This window comes from Bos indicus x Bos taurus, chromosome 28, assembly GCF_003369695.1.
Source record: "Bos indicus x Bos taurus breed Angus x Brahman F1 hybrid chromosome 28, Bos_hybrid_MaternalHap_v2.0, whole genome shotgun sequence".
In the NCBI taxonomy this organism is placed as follows: Eukaryota; Metazoa; Chordata; class Mammalia; order Artiodactyla; family Bovidae; genus Bos; species Bos indicus x Bos taurus.
In genome coordinates this window covers 32279925-32301924 of record NC_040103.1, presented here as the reverse complement: position 1 = coordinate 32301924, position 22000 = coordinate 32279925, and the positions used below count along the sequence as shown (strand labels likewise).

At 41.7% G+C, this 22000-nt stretch overlaps 1 protein-coding gene across 2 annotated transcripts in view; it reads right to left on the bottom strand.

Annotated features, from left to right (window-relative positions):
• Nucleotides 1-393: 393 nt before the first annotated feature.
• Nucleotides 394-22000, bottom strand: part of LRMDA (leucine rich melanocyte differentiation associated) — a 1159904-nt gene continuing 1138297 nt past the window's right edge. The window contains exon 6 of one of the 2 annotated variants that reach the window (XM_027530746.1): nt 394-4463. In XM_027530746.1, the coding sequence (XP_027386547.1) occupies nt 4323-4463 (141 nt within the window). In that variant the 3' untranslated portion in view covers nt 394-4322. The remainder of the gene's footprint in view (nt 4464-22000) is intronic. The other variant, XM_027530745.1, reaches the window with a different exon arrangement.

The following is a 22000-nucleotide window of genomic DNA, read 5'->3' as shown; positions in this document are numbered from 1 at the left end:
CCAGTAGTCATGTATGGATGTGAGAGTTGGACTATAAAGAAAGCTGAAGGCCAAAGAATTGATGCTTTTGAACTGCAGTGTTGGAGAAGACTTTTGAGAGTCCCTGGGACTGCAAGGAGATCCAACCAGTCCATCCTAAAGGATATCAGTCCTGGTTGTTCATTGGAAGGACTGATGTTGAAGCTGAAACTCCAATACTTTGGCCACCTGATGCAAAGAGCTGACTCATCTGAAAAGACCTTGATGCTGGGAAAGATTGAGGGCAGGAGGAAAAGGGGACGACTGAGGATGAGATGGTTGGATGGCATCACCAACTCAATGGACATGAGTTTGGGTGAACTCTGGGAGTTGGTGATGGACAGGAAGGCCTGGCGTGCTGCGGTTCATGGGGTAGCAAAGAGTCAGACACGACTGAGCAACTGAACTGAATTGAACTGATCCAACATATATAAATGTCTCAGATCAAAGATGATTACATTTTGATGAGAAAAAACTGCTCAACACCACTTTAGTGCTGAACATCAGCAAATTTTCTAATTGGCATCAACTGTCTTTTCCCTTTCTTTTCCTTATTCCCTCAGCACCCTATATCCATATCCACTAAGAGTTCACACGTTAATTCTGCACCAGGCTCTGCTTCAAGCTCTCCTTTGGCATGATCCCATGTATTACCACTTACATCATTCTTACTTTAGCCACTCATCCCTAGACATATTCCAAACTTAGAATCTTCTCTTCTTTCTTAGGAAAACTCCCTTGTCCTAGACTGCCACATTCCATGCTACTCTAGAAAAAAACAGCATGTGCTAACACATTAATATGTACAAATAACACTACCTACTTCACTCATAAAGTGGCAACTTAACATTCAGGATTATAATTACCCAAAGGAGAACTACAACTGCTAGAAATTTTCAGGTAAATTTGTAGCAAGATAATCATTTCAGAGAGGTGACTGTCTTTGGATGTTCTTCAGATCCTCTAAGTATTTGCTGATGTACTAGAAATAACACACTGCTTCATCAAAGGCTGATGGTCCGTCACACAAACAAGTAACCAGCATGTCTCGGGCCCCTCCAGTGTTCTTCCCCTTTCTAGGTCTTAGCCATGGTAGTTTACAGCATGGTATTTAGACAAGTTATAGAGGCCAGAGTCAAGTCATACTCACAGCCTTCTGCAGCAAAGGCTTCTTCTTGGAAAGAGAATTAGGAAAAGCAGATGGTGAATGTCACATTGGATCAGCTGTGCTGTATGGGCAGCAGAGAGGGGTCTCAGTGGACTCTGTGTTGTCCACCCTGGGCATTAGACAGCAATGCACATCTGACTTAGGCTGCTCTTATGACGAACAACTACCAAACACTCATTGTTTTGATGTAAAGAGCCCTGTGGATTGCTTTTGATCTGCCTATTAACAAAGACAAGAAAAGACAGCCAGGTTACTTCTTAGAAGCAACAAGAAAGACATTTTCCCTTGAAAATGTGCAAGATACATCCCTGCTGGAAAACACACACACACACACAAAACAAACAAACAGAAAATGAAAATCCTTTTATCCCGAATCTGTGGTTTGCTTTCTTGTATTCCTCAGCACACATGAATATGTGAAAATGCACAGCATTCAGACGTGCAGCTTGATCGAGTGATAATCTCTTATAATGTTCCTCTATTTAAAGCAACGAACAGATGGAGGGTTTATGAGCAAGGCTGGTAAAAGTAAAAGCAAATGATTGTAATAGTTGTACTTTTAATAGGATTCCCTGCAATCAAAAACATTATTCCCCAAGGAACAAATTGTTCTATAAAATTACATTACTTAGGAAAGAGACAGTCCGCCCTGCCTTTGCTGAGGCGACAGAGGACTCCAGGATGGCCTTTACTGCAGGGACTCTCAAGTCAGATGGGTGTTCTGGAAGGACACAGGGCTACCCGGCTCCACAATCCCGAAGAAGAAACTCAGTGGAACAGGGTCAAAAGTAGAAAGACCAAGCGGCGAAAGGGGGTATAAAGTATGTCTGAGCTTGGACTAAATTTATTACCTTCTAATTCTCTACTTTGAAAAACAAGGTTTGGGAAATTCCTAGGGATTTAAGCTAAGCATGCCGCATCGCTCTCCTCTCTGCCAATTCAGACCAAAATCTCGCTCAAGCACAGCAAATCTTCCTTAACAAACAGTGGAACTGTAAACAACCCAACACTAATTCGTTATCATTATCCCTCTTTAAGAGAAACAGAACTCACTATAATTCTATCATTAAGATGAATATACTGTTTTAAGGCCTTTACGTAAATTATAATTAAAGCTAATCTCAATGAAAGTTATTACACCATTTTGGAAGAAAATAAACAACCCAAAGAGAGGGAAACAATGTGGTCCATAACTCGCTCCAAAAATATTTTTTGCCTCCAAAGCTCGCATTGAGGGAGACATTCCTGCGCATGATACAAATGGTTCTGACATTAAGAAAAGTAAACAAGTAAGAAAAATAAAGATGGAAAAATTCTGTGGTCAGTTCACAAGTGCTTTTTTATTGTTTGAGGCAGGGTTAAAGCCTTTTATAAAGACAAGGATATATGTGCCACAAGATTGGATGTGACATTGGACTAGTCTAGCTGCCCTTGCACAGGACTCCGGCTGCCCGTAATATGCCATGGACGAAACACGTGCTGGTGCTTTTAAACAAAGAACCAGGGTGGGGCTGAATACAGCTCACTTAAAGCATTATTTCAATGCTGTTTCAAAAAGAGTAAAGATACTTGACGCTGGTTATTAATGGATTTGAAAGATAAAGCCAAACATTTAATATTCTCTAATTATTAATGGCCCTAAGGATTTTGATCTAAATTTGTCTCAATAACTGATTACCGAATGTTGTGTGTAATCTACAAGAGGGACTCCTGCCAACCCCAGCGCAAGTCATTCAGGGACTGTGTTCACTCAGTAGGCCAGAGGCCATGGAAATGGACTTGAACAGAGAAAGCGGGCTCTTCTTGGGTGTCTCAGGGGTTCTGAGACTTAAAGACTTTTACCATAGCAGCTCTCTAGTCTTTTGGTATCCATAACTAGGAATAAGTCTTATTTATGTTTTGTTGTCCTTAAACTAACCGAATACTGGGAGACCCTGGACAATGAACACTTGGTCTAAATCAAAATAAACATAAATGCTACTGTGTCAAGAGCAAATAGCCTTTCAAACATCCTTTACTGGTGTACCAGTATATTACATGGAATTACAGCCATCCAACCAGCATGATCATGCTCATTTTCCTTGTAACATTAGGACTGGAATATAAACAAAGATATACAAAGACCATCTCACAAGCTGTGGGATTTCATTTCTGAGAGATTCTGAGAAATTAAATTCAAAGGGTTTGTGCCTTTTATTAAACTGTTTGGTCTCGTGAGTGTTTTCTACAGTCTCCACTTTCCTTTTTAACTTCCTGACCTATTGCTCTATCTTTTATCACTTCACTACCTTTATATAGCACCCAAAGGAGTAAGCCAGCTCCAAATACACATATGGCCATAGACGTAGCTGGGAGGGTATGTGGTTAAAAATAAATAAATAAGAGTCCCCGGATAGAACCCAGTGTTGGGAAAGATGCCTGACACTGCCTAGTATTCAGGGGAAGAAGAGGATTTAGAAATGAACAAAACATGGTAAAATCCATGCTTTCAAAGTCAAGGTTTAGTGACAGCAATTTACTCCAAACAACAAATTGTAAGAGCACAAAGCTCATCATAAAAATACAACATGGCTAAGAACTCACCTCTTCTGTTCTCCAAAAAACTGCAAACTGAAATGAATTGCCCGTGATAAATATGCTAAAGGATGATGAGGATGGGGTGGGAGGGGACTATGCAGAATACCAAAGATTAAGATTTAAGGGAAATAACAGAAAGGAGGCTTCCTCTAAACTGACTCTGTCACTAAAAATTAACCCACAGCACAATGGTATCAGAAGGATCTCTGCTCAATAGGCAAGCTGAAGACACAGTCTCTCGCACTTGACGACAACCACTGAGCATGCTCAGGGAGGCCCCAGGTGTGACCTCTGCTCCCCTGTGAGTAGTGGAGGGGCCAGGCAATCTATCATGGTGTTCATCCTGTCAGCCCTGGTGCTTCGCCACCACTGTCTGTCACCCTAGTGGATGAGACCTGCTTAAGGGCAATCATGTCAATCTCTCTGTGACCACTCAGTCTAAGGCAGAAGGATGATCCTGACAGGCCTGGCCAAGTCAGCAGAAGGTACCAAAAGCTGAAGTCATAGCTTTCCTACAGAGAAGGGTTGTAGGCCATTATCTTTTCATTTAGCTTTTCCTTTATTTTTCCTTTTTTTTTCTCACTCTCATGTCACTGGCTAAGGCACAGAGAACTTGCCTTTCAGAGCTGGTCGTCACGGATGAACCTGTTGCCCTCTGAGTTTTTCCCGTAGTAAACATAGCGGCACTTCCCCAGGACACCTGCAAATTAAAAGATACACAATTATTCCTGGCGGCACAAGTATTATAGCAAGAAAACACTGGTGCTGCGTGGCACAAATATAATCACAAAGCCCATGGGCGGTGGCAAACGGATTAAGCCCCCAAAGGGAAGGACCCTACTTCCTCGTCCTCAGAGTTGACATTCAAATGAAATGTCAGCAGAGCACAGGCTCCTAGGAAGAATATTTTTCCTGAATGATTTGTCGCTCACATTTTAAAGAATTTTCTAGTTTGGCCAATTACTTCTCAAAACAAAGCAAAACCCTCATTCTCTCTCCAAGTTCCTTTAGTAGACTTTCTAAAAATGGAAAATTAAGAATTAAAAGATGGGCTCAGCCCAAACAAAAGATATAAAACAATCCTTCCAGAATGTGGAATTTCAAATCCTTTATCATGAATCAATTTTGTTAATATCCAGGCAGAACCTTCCAAATCGCAGCAGACATCAAGTACATAATGGATGATTAAGGAAGGATGGCATTCGCAAACGCCCCATGGAAAGTAACAGTGTCTCTGCCAGTAAATGGTTTCTTCTTACAGGGGTCCTGAACTATACTCTCAGGTTGGAATGCACTTGATTTTCATCTTCAGTTTTATTTTAAATAATTTTCTGGCTCCATATACAGCTTTTCTGTCTTTCACAGAGATTATAAGAGGACTTTAAATGATGCCCCTAGAATAAGGTCAAACCTTTCAATCAACTCATCGTTTACCCTAAATACCCATAAGAAATCACTTGCCATAGTTCTTTTGAAAGCTTTGAAGGATTATTAAGAAAACACAAGTTTTTTGTGTGAAAGTATTCATAACAACAATTTGATTTTTGCCACCTTTGGTTTCTTTCCTTCTAATTTTAGAAAAACTAAATTAAAACTCAGTTTCATGGAGTTATCTTATTACTAATAGTACTTGAGTCTCTGAAATGTGCATAACCAGAAAAAAAAATGTGTCCATAACACATAAATTCATGAAATACAAATCTGTCTGTAAAAACAGTTACCTATATACATGTTTTTCCCTATTATTTTGATAGTGTAAAACTAACAATCACCATCTACTATTCATCATGGATAAATTAGCACTTGAAAATCAAGCAGGTTCTTCACATCAGAAGTCCTACGTGGTGAATACTTGGGTCACTGTACAGGAGATATTTCTCCACTACAGAACTATAGACCGTATTCTTCAACATGGATTAAAAATGACTTAGAAACTTTTAAAGACAAGGCAGATGTTCCTTGGTTTGGATGACTTGGGATAACATGGAGAACTGCTGGGGTCACAGAATCTCTGCAAGTTTGCAATCGAGAGAGGATGACATCATTTCATGGCCTCAGAATGGGCCTTGGGCTGGCTGTCATCACCTCTGTTTCCTGCCAGGGTCCCCTGAGAAAGCCCACTGTGGACCACTCCTCACCTTGGCCATGCTTTGTTTCTCCTTGGCCCCCAGGCCCCAAGTTCTGCTTTCCAGTATTGGTCTGGTCCCTGGAAACACTGAGGTTGGATGAAACCTCCCTGAGACCCTTCTTGGGGCCTAAATTATTCTTTCGGCTGTTGACACTGAGCTGTTCCCTTTAGTGTGCTGAATTACACAACACTTGGAATTGTGCTAACATGGTCATCAGAGCCAGGACAGGTCTGTGGGCATATAGCTCTTGAGGCTGCAGTCCTGGAACAGCACCCACTACAGGCCTGGGTTGGGAGTGTCTCAAAAGTCTTTGAAAATCCACAAGGGGCTTCCTTAAACATAACTGATTCCAAGGAATCCTCAAGAATGTGGAAGGATGAGGCTACAGGATGTTAATTTCTCTCTACAGCACCAGGACAGCAAGAATTTTTATAAAAAGAAATGAATAGGGCTGTCAGATGTTATAAAGAACATAGTCTTTCTCTTGAGTGAAGGAACGAAAGGCAGATACAGACACACACATATACACGTGAACACACACACACACACACACACACACCATCAGTGGGTGCATTTACTGCAGGAAACTCTCCAGCACATTGGGGATTGAATTTCTTCTCTCTGCACTCTCTCCATGGCAAACTTCAACTGCAGACCTTGCCTATAGAGAACCTGGATAGCAACTGCCCTTCTAGAAACAGGCTGGATATTCCTGAACGTGGGCTGTAATGTGGAGGGAGGGAGTGTGTTCTGAGGCATGTGCAACCCTGCCCTTCTATTCTGGTCGGCACTGATAAAAGTCCTTTTTAAGGCCTGCCCTGTTCCTGTGGGCCTGAAAGTGAGAAGGTTTATAGACACCCCAGTGAGAAAGGGCTGTTTGATGAATGCAGGAGACTGTGGCAAAGTGTCAGAGCTTGGAAAATGAGGCAAGGACATGAGGTATTAATATTGTCAATGATCTCTTGACGGGAAAACAGATACCGCGCTCACCCTCAGATTTAAATAGACATCAAGTGCATTAATGACAAGAGGGCCGACTTCAAACAAAGGGGCTGTGTGGTGGGGAGCAGAGCCAGTCTCCGGGCTGGCATAACCTGATCTGAAAAGACACTGTCAGGGCTCGAGACAGGCCCAGGATTGTGTGCGGTGACAGAAAACAGAGATGCTGACAGAGATACCAGAGCCATATTATGCCAAGGATATTCTAACACTGTCTGCTGCTCTAACAAAAGCTGACATCACTCTCCAGCACTTGGGGTCTTCTTCGCCTGCTCCTGCACAGCGTTTCTCCCCAGACATCATTACGAAACTTGCTACCACGGCCAAGTTCCTAGCAGCCCTGTTCCATTAGAGCACTGGGGTCATGAGGCCCGAGGATGACCTCAGTCAATCTAAATTTGGACTCTGCAGGAGGACCACACTCATACCCCCTGATATCCTGGCTACTTGAGGTGGTCAGAGCGCCAAGGTGCGAGGAGCTGTCACCTTGAATAAAATCTGGAAAGGAAGGCCTTCAGTCTGCGGGCTCCTCCAGGAAGGCGCAGGGACAGCCTGGCAGCCCGACAATGAAATCCAGCTGCTGCTGCTCCCCTGGGGAGAAAGGTGGTGCAGCTAGCGACAGTTAAAGTCAGATGAGATTTCTGAACTTGAACCGCCAACGACTGCTTAAATTGACCAAGTGGTAGCCTCCGCTGACCTGAGCTCACAGCTGGGAATGGATAACCCTGCCCCCAAAGAGGACTTTCATGCTTAATAAATAAATAAGTAAATAGCATTAACATGGAGCGGGGGGCGGGAAGCCAGCCCTAAGACTTCATTTGTCATGAAGGTTATTTGTGACCTAATAGGATCTGTTCATAAATGAAGGGACACGGTGACGGTGTGTTTTCCTCTCTCTTGTTCTCCCCCAGCCTTCCTTTTCCATCAATGGCAACTGCCATAAACTGTGAAAACTGTGGAGGAAACAGTTTGCTTGGAAAGAACGCTTTGATGGGGAGGCGCTCCGAGGTTGGAATTCGGGAACCCGCTGGTGGTGACTCGGCAGGCGGTGGTCTCTGTGTACATCTGCAATGCATTCACTTGTTTGTATCTCTTCAAACTCTAAATGTCTTGGGACTAGATGGGGAACAACACATTTAATGGTGTATGCAGTGTTTTTAATTAAAATATCTGGCTTTGCCCATAATAAGTGAAGCAGGCTCGCTGCGAATCAGGCTGACGTGTAGTCTGCATGGGGGTTTCTTTTGGGGAGCCCTGACAGTGCCCTGTCCCCTTGGGAATCTTCTCCTACCAAATGGGACAATCTGATTTTTCTTAAGTAGCCAGCTCTGCCATCACTGTAAGCTCTTAAAACTTTAGCTCTGGAAACAATATGTCAGGGGAAATCTATTTTAAAGAGGTCCTTTATCTTTAAAATGTCCCCCACCCCCACACTGGGATGGGTGTTCTAATTATGCAGGTTAGGTTATGACCTTGGGGCTGCCTGGGGGTTGGGATTCAGCATCTTTTCTTGGCTGCACCAGTGTGGCCATGGTCAGATAGGACTGAGGAAAACTCTAAGTGTCCTGGAAAGGACAGCTTTGGATACCCTTGCAGAGGCCAGCAAACACCCCAGGACTTGCTGACATCCCATATGGCCTTGTCTTACCATCTATTTAGTAAGGGGAGGTGGGGAAAGACCTGTATTTAAAGCCAGTTTGGCCCCTAACAGCTGAGGACACATACCCACATATGTTCCCTCACTGGGCTGGTTTTCCCACTTGTAAGATGAAGGCAAGGGGCCAGATATCCCAGAGTTCCACCTTGCTTGTGAAATAGATGATTCAGCATTTCTGAATGTTTCCCTTATGAAGATAAGGATGCCAGGTACCACACTGCCTGATGTAGGAGACAGAGCCAACGGTTAGTTAATCAAAATTTGATTTGGACCAAGTCAGCTCTTGAAACCCATCCAGCCCATTTTCCCATAATACATAAAAGGGAGCTCTGCTGGACCTCCAAACACCCAAGGAAAGAATTTCCACTCACTTTCTTGCAACCTGCATTTCATACCCAGAGCTGGGACATGCTCACCACTAATTAGCTCATGTCTCCCTAGCTTTGACATAGCTCGAGTCTCCTAACTCTATGGTCAACAGAACTGAAGACTAAATATCAGAGTAAATGGTCTACCATTTATATTTTAGCTGTGAAAGAATAATACTTTCCTCATACCAAAACTCATCTGATGATGGAATACCAGCTGGACCAATAAATTCATCTTTGTAACATGGAGAAAATATAGATTTTATTATCACTAATAACGTTAGTTTGGGTAGTCATTGCTTTAAATGCTATTATCACAAATGTATGTAAGTGTAACTGTGTAATGACAAACAGATTGTAATCTGTTTGTGATCACTAGCACCTTATAATTACTGTTACAAAATAAGCAAGGGACAGAGGACTCCTCATTCAACTCCTGTTCTCCCATCTGTACGGGTAAAGCAAGGAACCAGACTGTTTGTGGCCTCTAAAGAGTGATGATGATATTGTGAAGACGTGGGTGGGCCCAGAGATGGAAAGAATATTTGCAGAGTCTTTCTGGTTCATCATGGAAGGTTCTGTGTGACATTATACATAGTGTGAACATGTCGCCTCTACAATAATCCCTCCTCCTCAATTTCTAATACCCAGTGCTTCAAACAGTACTTGGTACTAAGGAGGTGTTCAATAAATATTTGAATAGATAAATTTAATACCATTCAAATTATCTGTACACAATTTAAACAGAATCCATAAAGTGAGGAATTTCAGTTGTTAAACACTCATACTTTAACCTTCGTTAAGATGACAGGCATCTGAAATGTTTTAAAAATATACACAGATTAAATATTTGCAAAGAAACAGAAGGCAACAGCCTCAATTCCTCAACACTGATGTTGTTTTTATGCTCAACACTTTCCTCCCACAAAAACAAAGCAATCAGGACGTCTGGTTGGAGAGAGTTCAGTGGACTGAAGGCACATTATCATCCAGCCTTAAGAGCTGTAAACATCGTACAGGGGAAAGGACATTCCCCAGAAAGCGCATTCCTCGGCCTTTGTTAAATGCAGGTCCTAAGTAAACCGGGAACTAGAAGGGATAAACAGCCATGCTTTATGGTCTTGAGAAGTGGCTGGAGCAATACTCCGAGGTCAGCCTGTGTGATGGACTATCAGCTCCACTGTGGACATCACACAGGATTTAGCAGAGCTTGCAGAACTGCAGGCTCCAAGTACAACAGCCTCCTTCAGCATAAGCTACTTAAGAACAAAGAAGAGATTTTTAAAGAAAACAAAAAGAAGAGAGATTTTAAAATGGTCTTAAGAGAAGGGGTTGCTTAGGAGCAGTTTTAGGGGAAGCAGGAAGGACAAAGTCTACTGTCCGTGGGGAGCATATTTTCCCTTCATTTGCAGACCCATCTGGGAAGCCTTAGGTTGGAAATAAAACGGGGAAAGGCTCTCCACCTGACCCATGGAAAGGGAGAGAAGACTAAGTGAGACTTCCTCCCAAACTAGCTGAGCATGATTTCAGGCAAGAGTCTCAGCTTATAATCTGCGTCTTTGCTGGAACAGGGTGCCATGGTGATGCATCACTTGCTAAACTCCAAAAGGTGTATAAGAGCTCCTGCTGTCCTCTCCATGGACTGGTGGGCATGCCATCCTTGCTAAGTTCTGAAGTGACCGCCTCAAACAGCGCTGCTCAAGGGAGGTTGTCTAGTCTCTTGAATGAGTGCACTTTTTTACTCTCTTCTCCTTTATTATATAAAACAACCCCAGGAGGGATATTCTCACCCTGCTCTGCTAACCCTGATATTTTGCCATGGTGGACCTCTGAATTCTGCCATTTTGACCCCCAGGGTGCTTTGGCTGAAGGCTTATGAATATAACACAAACTAGCCTGGTACTTTTTCTTTCAGAAAACATTAATTATTCAGAGAAAACTATATTTCATCAATTTAATTTAATTTTTAAATTCAAAGTCAAGCCATATTCTATTTTTAACATTTTCATTTTTCTTTTATTGAAATTATTTTCAAAGGGGATTAATTCTTTTCCATGTAATTTTTTACATTACGGTGAAATTCCTCCACCAGCTTTTGGCAAATATCAAATTTTACTGGTTATACCTTCTAAATCTCTTTAAGTCATTGATTTTCACAAGGTTACATTTCCTTGAGTAAAATTTTGCAGATGTAAATTGTGACAGGAAGAATTAAGTCCTCTGCTGAAGTTTAGACAACACATTTTATTGTGTGTCATTTTAGTTCACTTCAATTTGATTTTGTTTTCATTATTGCTACAAAGGCTAATTCCTTTCCATGAATTTGTGCAGTTTTCAATATGCCGACAAGATATAAATCTTTGGTCACTTTTTCATCCATAATAAATTGCATTATGTGCAGCTTAGTTGCTGTCAGTATATTCTGGATTAAGTAATGGCAGTTTGTATTTATTTTTAGCACAAAGAGTACACAGGACATATGTAAGTACTCTGGATGCACAAGAGGATCTACATCGTGGGGTTATAATACACTGCTTCTTACCAAATGCCATCCAAAAAACCACAGTAGGGGTCACCTCGTCAAGGGTTTGGATACATTTGGATACATTATACTGAAAGAAAGCTGGCACAAATGCTGGGCACCGTCTCCCTTTGAGGAAAGGACACTTGGCCACCGTGCTCAGCCCGCGCCAGTGAGGCCTGAAGGAAGGTTAAACTTTCTCCTGAGAGAGAACAGATTATATAGCCTCCTTAGACAAATGTTGGGCCTTGTCAAGTCTCACCCGTGTGTTTGTAAGGAAGAAAAAAGCTGGGGAAGGAAACCAGTCAGCAGGGAAAGTATCTCGGCAAAATCGCTACTGAAGGTGAGAGGAATGCAAGGCTGAGAAGCTGGTGCCCGCCCTGCCCCCCCCCCCCCCTGCGCCCCCTACCCCCTGCCAGCCTGAGGAGGCTGCAGGAACAGTCACGTGAGCAGGCAGACAAGTTGACATGTGACAGGCCAGAGCCTGTGGAAAATGCACTCGGGCTCCCAGGGCAGCTGAAATGAGGCTTGTCATTTTAGAAGAGAAGGAGGAAGGAGAGGATTAAAAAAGATGCAGGGCCAGTTTCTCCCTCAAATAACCTGTTAGTGGGAAACATGAAAGCGGGGGCAAGTCCGAGAGACAGGGGCACCTCTGAGTGGATCCCTGGTACCCAGATCCGCAGTCTCACTGTGAGCCCCCGGGCCCTGTGCTCTGGTTGCAGATGCTGCAGCCCCTCCCAGACCTGACCAGACCATTCAGTGTCCTCTCCACATTGAGGAAACACGAAGCTGACAGATTTAAAAGTTATCTGGCAGTGCATGTTTCCATGATGTGAATCCTGGAAGGGAAACAGTCAACATGCTTTTCCTCAGATGTCAATGCTCTTTAAATTATTTTGTATTGGGGGTCGTGTGCGTAGGCAGAGATGGATGGGAAGGTATCCCAGGTCTGAGTGTGGGCTCCCTTGCTCCCTTGTTTGAACATCGGTAATATGCTTGGCTCTGACCTCAATACATGCTATATTTCAATCAATGAGGAACATGTAAATATCAGAGATCAAATGCCACAGTAAATATTTCCATGCTCCCATAACATCCCCTCTTCAGAAAACCGACTCAAACCAAACCAAAAACAAAAAGTAACAACCAATAACCCACCGTTGCTAAATCTTCTTAGCAACCCAAATTTGGAGTTTTCTTTTCAGGTTACATATATTTTTGTGTGTGTGCCAGTTAAGAATAAAGCCAGAAACGGTTTTCACTCTGACTTCCTAAACAATGATTCACTCATTCACTCCTATGATACTTGATTATTTTGCTGTGCTTTCTAGTAAGCTCGAACATAGAATAGGAAATTTTTCTTTGAAAGTATTTCTGTAAAGGTATTGAAGAATTCTCACTGAGACAGAATTTAAAGATCTTCATTTTCAGTAAAGGACCAAGAGGAGGTTCTAAGGGGCTTCCCCAAGGTCACACTACCAGGTCGGACATCATACAACTGCAATGCTATCTTTCTTGCCTGCTTGTAGGATCTCAGATCCCCGACCAGAGATCGAACCCATGCCCCACTGCAGCGGGAATGCAGATTCCTCACTACTGAACTGCCAAAGTCCCAGCAATGCTATCTTTCCAGTACAAATCCCTCTGAATTATAGGACACTGCCCTTAGGATAGAAGAATGTCAAAGATCCACAACCTAATTCATACCTACTTTTCCACCAGGGAAACTTGAATCCTTAAAGCCAGTTTGGTCTGTGTTCCCCTCTCCCCACCTCCCCATTCTAAGTAGGGTTTAATGGATCTGAGATGGGCTGCATTCCAAGTGTACACCAAGATGGGATGCAAATGAGTTCGGACTCATGAAGATCCCTCTGCGCTCCTCGCTGATGGACAGCCCACCAGCCAGGCTGTCAGTCAAAATGGACAGTGGTCACGTGGTATGGCTTCATTTTTATTTATTAAGTTTTTGACTAAAGAACTCAGAAATCTTTCAGATAGGAGACAGAAAAGGAAAAAAAAATTTTTTTCACCCCGTTATCACCTCTGTCATCCCTACCATGATTTCCACATTCATCTTTTCCACCTTTTACGTGAGGTTGGGAGTGTGGCCACTAGAGGGCAGCATGAATTTAGGAAAAACAGCTGCTTTCTTTCTAAAAAAATTAAATAAATAACTGATGGCAACGATTCAGGGAGGGCCATTAAAGTCACACTGGGCTTTTGGTCGCCAATTATAGGTTCTGTAATGATCAATACGTCATGTTTGTTCAATCTGTGCTCAACGTTTCCTGAGAATGGGGTTACCAGACACCCCCCACTGCTCACCCCTCCTTTCAGATGCCTCTGGTCTGGATTTCAGGGACTAATTTTCTTTACCATCAATTGCTCTAATTAGTCTTCTAGGCTCAGGGTTTGGGGATATTTGCATATCACCTGTATAAATGTAAAGAAACATGCAAAGGTAAACAGAGATAGATTCCCATACTTCTTAGAAAAAGTTTGTTTTTATCAGGGAAGTCTACAAGGAAATAAGCCATTCAATGGCATGGAGTTACTAATCATCATTTGATAGCAAAAAAAGAAAAAAAAAGTGAAAAACATAAAAATTAAAGAAAAACTGGGTCAATAAAACATACAAAAAGCATGTGTGCTCCATCCATGCAAATCCTGGCTGCCTTCCACCCAAAGGTGGTCTTCCTTCTTAGAGTATCTGCCCGGGTTAATCAGAAAAGAGATGTAGACAAATGTAGGAGACTGGGATTAACACACACACACCACTACGCATAAAATAGATAACTAATAAGGACCTACTGTATAGGTAGACAACTCTACTCAGTATTCTGTAATAACCTATGTGGGAAAAGAATCTGAAAAAGAAAGAGTAGATGCATGTATATGCATAACTGCATCACTTGGTTGCACACCTGAAATTAACACAACATTGTAAATCAACTATACTCCAACAAAAATGAACGAAAAAATAGTAAAAAAGAGGTAGAAATGACTCAAGTAAAAATAAAACTTATTCCAGCTTCTGTTTGATCATCATGTAGTTCCCCCATCACTGGCCTCTGGCACACGGGCCAGTGATTATTTTCATGCCCAGAGCAACAAATGACCACCTCCCTTGAGGAGAAATGAGGTATTCATGGGTTTCCAGGGATCTTGAACATATCATTATTTTTCAAAGAGCTGGTATTTTAAAAGATAACTTTTTAGAATTCAAATAAGTGAGTGGATTCCACCAGAAAAAGGGAGTAAACAAAGGTTGAATCTACTGGATTAGAGGAAAGTGGAGTACAGGTGTGGTTCTGCATGTGAGCTGAGAGTCTACTCAAATGGTCAGTGAAGCAAAAATAAAATGGCTCTCACGCTTCCTTCCCTCAGACTTTCCTAATATAACAGTCATGGGATTGACTTGCCACTCGGGAAATGCTGAGTTCCAGTTAATTAATTAAATTATCTTATTAACTCATGTTTCACTGGAAACCTTTTTTGAGTTTTTGAGTACCTGTCTTTACTAGGTACCTCATGGTTTACTTTACTATATATATATATATATATATATATATATATATATATATATATGTATGTAGGTACTTTACTAGGTACCTCATGATGGCCACCCATGAGGATTTGTAGTGAGGATAATACAGTTCAGAGGTTTCACTAGGATGGGACGACTGTTCAGTGAACATTTCTCAAGGTCGTAAGACCTCTTTTTGTACAGGAACTCCCCAATGGCAGAGATGAGAGTTTTTCATCCTTGCTTCCTGAGATACTCAACAGATAGCTAGTTATTGTGGAATGGGTGAAAGGATCTCAGGATACTTCTGAACCCCAGAGTTTGATACACACTCCTAGACATGGGCAGGTAGAGGAACTGCATGGCTTTCCCCCAGAACAGCAATTCTCCAACTTTCCCTGGAGCCCAGGTTACCTGGAAGGCTTGTTGAAACAGATTGTTGAGCCCCACCTCAAAGTTTCTGGTTTAGTGGGTCTGAGCTGGAGCCAAGAATTTGCAACTTTGCTAGTTCCCAGGTGGCAGTGATGCTACAGATTAGGGAACCACACTTTGAGAAACAAAGTTCTAGGGCAACCTAAAAGGGCCCTCCCCTGCCCCTTTAAAAAAGTAAAACCTTTAACATTAGCTTTTCTTCTTGTAGAATCAAGACCACTCAAATTCCAAGATAAAAATCTAGTGTATCGAGTTTTAGCAAATGGAGGTTTTACTGTCTTCCTAACAACAGTCTAAAAACAAACCTTACCTAAAATAATAATAATAGAAGACTGCTACAGCACTTTAATACAAAGTGAAAAACATGAAAGTTTAAATTTAAGTGATGTGCAGATTACATTAACAGAAGAAAAGAGTTTTTTGGATAAGTAGATTGGAACTGAATCTACAGACCATAATTTATGAAGCATAAGGAAAAAAAAAAACTTGCAGAAAAAATTTCCCAGAAAGTCTTTAGCTTTTCTCTAAAATGACAGAATCTTATATGAACAAATGTGAGCAGCGGGGGTCCCCCTGCAGAGTTTGAATGGGAATTTTGGCTTCGCTCTCAAGCAGAAATTTGCTTTTGGGTTTCAGGTCTGTTCCTATTAGAAAGCTCACATCAAAAGAGGGGAAAACATCCACAGTTCTGTCTGGTTCTTCAGGCTAAAATTTCTCAAGAGAGCCATTGAAAATAAAGACAAGTTGCTTTTTTTTTTTCATTCTTCAAGCTGCAAAAAGAACCTCTCAAATAAAATTAAGCAGACCCAATAACAACTGAGTTTGTCATAATTCAAACTGCAAGAATTGAGGAAAAGACCTTCCTTCTTGGGCCCGTTAGTCCAGCCTCCATCTGCCCTTCATTAGAATCCAAACAAACTTTTTCTGTGCTGATATTACCATAATCTTTCCTAATTCCAGGACACTCTGAATTTCTCTCTCCAAAAAGAAAACAAAAGGAATCCGCTGATATATGATCTAACAGAAACAAGTTTCCAGTACAAAAAAATAACCAGAAGTATGTCATTGCAGAGAGCACAGCATAATTCTTGGGCACTAGCAATTCTCACTGCAAAATGTCAAAATGGTTTTCATTACTTCCTAATCTTCAACTCCTCCTCTTCTAACGTGCTTTGAAAAAAAGCACATATATGCATATATATATATGCTAATGCCAAAGAAACTATAGTTTAAGTAAAAATTAATAGCAGGATGCAGTTTATAAGAGCAATATGAACCTCGTGTACATTTTTTTTGCCCAAAATAAAGACAAAGTAAACAATAGGAGAGCATATTATAAGGGTATTCATTAGAGTCAGGCTCATTAAATCTTAATGAAGGCCCCAGAGTCTCTCTATCAATATTAAGAGGGGTATACTTTTTGCCTATCAATGGAACGGCCTGGGTTAGACAGACATTGCTGCCAGTGGGTGGTACCAGGTGTTATCTGTCTCTGGAACATACTACTTTGATGGCTTAGAATATTACCCCTTTTATTTGGCTGGCTTGAGTTTATCAGGATTCACCCTGTGGTGAGTTAACATGCCTCCATATTGGAAAAAAAAATTGCCCATGGGCTACTGTGAGCCTTCCACCTAATAGAATACATCTGGCTCTGACAGTTTGATGCCCAACTCTGAGCCACATTCAGCAACACAAATTAACAGCGTAGACATTGCCCACGCTGAGCAGGAAGTAATAACCTGCTACCTGCTACTTGGCCAAAATCTCATTATAAGCCATTACAGTAATTGAGGGCCCAGACTCTGTGGATATTAGACTCCCTGAGTGCTAGTCATTAGTTCAGCAGAAGAAAGGCTCTGAATGGAGGGGGTATGTGGTGGACTGGGGAGTAACTGTGCTTTGGACCATGGTGTGAATTCCATCTACAGACTACACCGTGGCTCTGGGAGACCCGTGAGCTGTCTCTCTTCTGTCCTGAAGCCCATGTGATCTCTCCTGGGGGGCTCAGGACCCCAGGAAGATAATGTAATTACTGGTAGGTCTCCAACAATTCTATACCATTAAAATTTGCTTTAAATGCATATCGGGACAGCCACAAAGGGAAGAAGATGGAAAAAGAAGTCAGAATGCTCCAGATGTGTAGTAGTAGGGGTGGGGAGAGAAGGGGGACTCTGATGTTCTCCTTAGAAGATGGGGGCTCTCTAGAATCACTACACACCTACAAGCTTCTGTCCTGTAGCTGGCCAAGATGACTCCTTTCCCCATGAAGCTTCACTCTCTGTCTGGGACCGGGCAGCCATGGATGAAGTGGGGTGAGTTTGGGAGAGGGAAACAGGGCAGGAGTCCAATGGATCAATCAACCAACCAACCTGATTTTTTGGTACCATCAGGACGGCTCTGAACTATAGTTACCATGACAGCTTTCAATAGACATTTCTTGGTAAGAGTTATATAAGGCCAGAGAGAGGAGTAACTGAAAATATAACAGATTGATTCAAAAAATCCCTTTGTATCTTTCTACATACAAATCCCTCCCACACACACACACACACACACACACACACACCCCAATAAGAAACCAAATCCTCCAGTCACTGGAGCAAATTTATGCAAGGTTTTATCTAATGTGCAACACAACTCTTAAGTGCCATGTCCTCTCCAGAAACCACTGGAATCCTGGTTAGTAAGCCTCCCTGGGCATCCAAAGCTCCCATTTCATCCTACTCCCAGGTCTCAATAAAAGGCTGCCTGACCTTGGCATTTTGAAAGAATTGGTATTCAGTGGAAATAAGCACTGTGCTGGGGAAAAGAGTCGTGCTGCTGAGGGTGAGGATGTCTGTGAGGGTCAAGTCCACCCTGTACACATCCTGAGACCATCTTCCTGTATTGGCCATGCCAGCCTCATTATTCCTCTGCACCCAGAGGGTTAAGTATACAGGCTAGAGCCTAGAAAATGGCTTCTATTGGTACAAGTGAGGCCTTCCCTATAACTAGATCCTTCAGGAAAAAACAAATTAATCAACAGCAAGCTGAAGTGGGTTTAATGATTGCATTCTGCATACAATCAGCTTTTCCCTTTTCAAGGGCCATCAATATGTCAAGGGAAGACATATCTGAAGGATATAGCTCTTAACATCAAGGTTATCTATTCTCCACAAGGCTCCCACTCCTTCCCGGGCTGATACTCCACGCTGCCTGTGTCTAACATTTTCATCAACTCTGCAATCAATCAAGGTAATAATGTTGTGCAAAAAATCAATTAACAACGCAATTAAACTTTCCTTATTATCTCAAAGGGCTGAAATAATACCTAAAGGGAAGATAGACTCACTGAGCACAGACATCCATAATCCAATGTGAAAGTGAATTATGAGATTGGACAGATGCAGGCATGTGCTGGTGCTGTTATTTTCCAGGGGTTATATCTCATCATGGCAGTGTATCAGTCAGCCCCAATCCCAGACCCTAAAATTCCAAATTACTTTTAAGAAATATATGATGTGCAATATCCATTTCATATTCTCTTTTAAAGATAACCCCCTCCCCTCCAAAAAAAATTGAACAGCCATATTATTCAAAGACAAAATGATCTTTCAACAAGAACATAAAATATAAAAGCTATAATAACATTTACATCTGTATAGCACACATCTCTGTAAATGCAGGTCATCTATTATACATAATCTGCAGCGCCTAAGAGGCCCAGGATGTGGCACAACATTTAAAATCCACATGCTTAAATGTGCAAACTCCTATGGAATGGCTGTGGCTTCCCCCCAGAGGAAGTCTCACCCATGCCCGTCTGTATACTCACACATACACACATACAGGTAGAACCATTGGGAATGAAAGGATTACTCATTCAAAATGAGAATGACTATATTATTTAGCAATTACACTCAACTCGCCCTGAAACACTGTCCTTAGAAATTGACCATTTATAGTACATAAAAAAGAGAGAACTATTAACCTTTTGCTGCAGCAAAGGCTATGAGATGCTTGAAAATTCCCTCTGAAACAAGATACAAAGTAAAAGAGGAAGGGGTTCCCTGACATTTGTAGAGCTCATCTTAAGTTCTTCAGGTCCCACAAGAGATGGTCTGGCACTGACAGACGGTGGCCCAGAGATAGAAAGTGAAAGAGCAACCAGAGGAGGAAAGGTTTGCTAGACAAACATGGGAACAAAAGCCAGGAATAATGCAGGATGGATAAATAAGGTCTACTCTAGAGCACAGAGAGCTGTACTGAATAGCCTGTGATAAATCATAATGGATAGGAATACATAAAAAGAATGCATATGTATGTATAACTGAATCACTTTGCTGTACAGCAGTAATTAACACAGTACTGTAAATTAACTATACTTCGGGAAAAAAAAGCCAGCCAACTAAAGTACTGATTTAAAATTTACATTATTTGAATATTCTCTTGACTCTTGGAAGTAAACACTGGGAGAATAAGTATAAACAAATACCAAATGTGAACACCCAACAAAAATCATGTCCCTCTACAAGGCCTTCTGAATCATGGCCCCAAAGGCTTTTAAGCGGCAGAATGTAAGGATCTCATAGTTTACAAGAGAGTCTAGGAGATCCCTAGAAATTCACAGGAGCCAGGTAAACTGATCCGGAAAGGTGCAGTTCCAAATTCGGGCTCCGGAGCGTTCTCCAAATTGGAATGAAAGGATTTCCCTGTGTTTCAAACATGTTGCTATGTGATGTGCTCTAGGTTTTGGTAACAGACAGCTATTCTCCAGCAGCATGGCCTTCCATATAAACCACCTAGAATTATGCAGGTATCATTTTACAATACTGTTGCTCAACAATGAATTCCTTTTTTGCAAGTTACTCAGTGCAACAAGGATCTATCTTCTTACGCTAACTCCTTCACCATTTTCAGCACAGCAAGGAGGCAGGACAGAGCCCCAAGTGCAGATTTCAAATAAACAATAAAACAAGACAAATACACACAAACCCTCATTCTGTAATTTCTTAAGAAAAATAAGGAAGCAACTCATGATGTACATTTCAGTACAGAATTTCAACAGAGTTGAACAGGTAGTGGATCCTGCCTGTTCTCTCCTAACCTTAGGAACATAATTAATATGTTTTCATTTTCAATGACTATATTGTGTGTGTGTCAACTGGAACTGCTCCTGCTGTGTATTTGATTCCACCGACGATGGGGTGGGTTGGATTTTAAATGATGTGTGAGCACTTCTGTTCTCTCCGTGCTCTGGTTTATGTGTTATTCATGACTCGCATTACAGACATGGCTGATACACAGATGTAAATGTTATTAAATCTTTTGTATTTTAGAGGCTTTGTGAAAGGTTTCTTTGTTTTCAAATAATTCTCTTAACCACCAAAAATAACCAGAAATACATGACAATGTCTTGGGAATCTCTTCCCTCTAAATTTTCTGATGGAGAGATTTTCTCCCTTCTGCTGCTATTTTTTTTCATCAAAATAAAAATGTATGGATAAGGTGGCAGATGGAAGGGTTACATCTTTATAGTAACCAGTTAAGAACCAAGTCACATGTATGTATGTATGCACACCTGTGTGTTTTATGTGCGTGAAAATTACACGTGGGCACATGGTACTTGTAAATACACTGTTATATGCATGCTCTGTATGTCTGGCTGAGAATTATATGTGTGGGTCGTTTTTGTTTGTATCTCACACACAAGTGTGTTGTGTGTGCACGTGGTGTGTGTGTTGGTGTGAATATGTTGACATCGTTACACCACATCAGAACTCAAAGTCAAGCGATTCCTGATTAACTGCCAAAGGTTCCGTTCCCTTACTGTATTTTGGTCTCTGACATAATTTTTAGTCTGTTTTCATTTTGCTCCAGCCTCTTCACATTTCTCAGGATTTCAACAGAAATGTGGTAGAGGGGATACCTCTTCATATGGATGGTACTTAATACTGTGCTTCTTACTGGCTCACTTTTCTTTATTGATTTGAAATTTAAACAAAGCTCTGAGGCTGAACTATGCACCTCCACAAATCCAGAGGACCTGACTGAAGGAGCTCAGGAAGGATGGAGATGTAGTACGTTTAGTCTTGAGGTTGGCAGCCCAATTTTGATGAGCTCAAAGATGAGAGGTGGCTCAGGACACTCAGGGAAGCGGGGGTCTCTGGTTCCCCAAGTATCCTCTGGAAGCATGAGAAAGGGCATATCAGCTCTTGCCAGTGTGGCGGAATCCAAAGGTCAGCTTCTAGTTGCTGGGTGGTGGCAGTTGTCCTGTGCAACGCGGCAACTTCTGGGCCTCAGCCTTTCAGCATCTGGAGAAAATTCTCTATAAAGGCTGTTTCTGTCCCAGTGAATATAATGTCTATTTTCATCTAAGCATATTGGCTATCCTGTGCATGGCTCACATAGTTAACACAGGTATAGAATTTTTTTACATTTCCCTCTTTTTGTTTCCTTGGTATGTCTCCTTCCCTCCTAGCATATGCATGAATGTCATATACCCTCTTGCCTTTATGGGGGCTTTAATTCCTTTATCAAAACATAACTATCCTCTCTCAGAAACCTGTACACATCATTTTTTTTACACTGTTTCTAAGAAACAACTAGTTCTCTGCCAACTA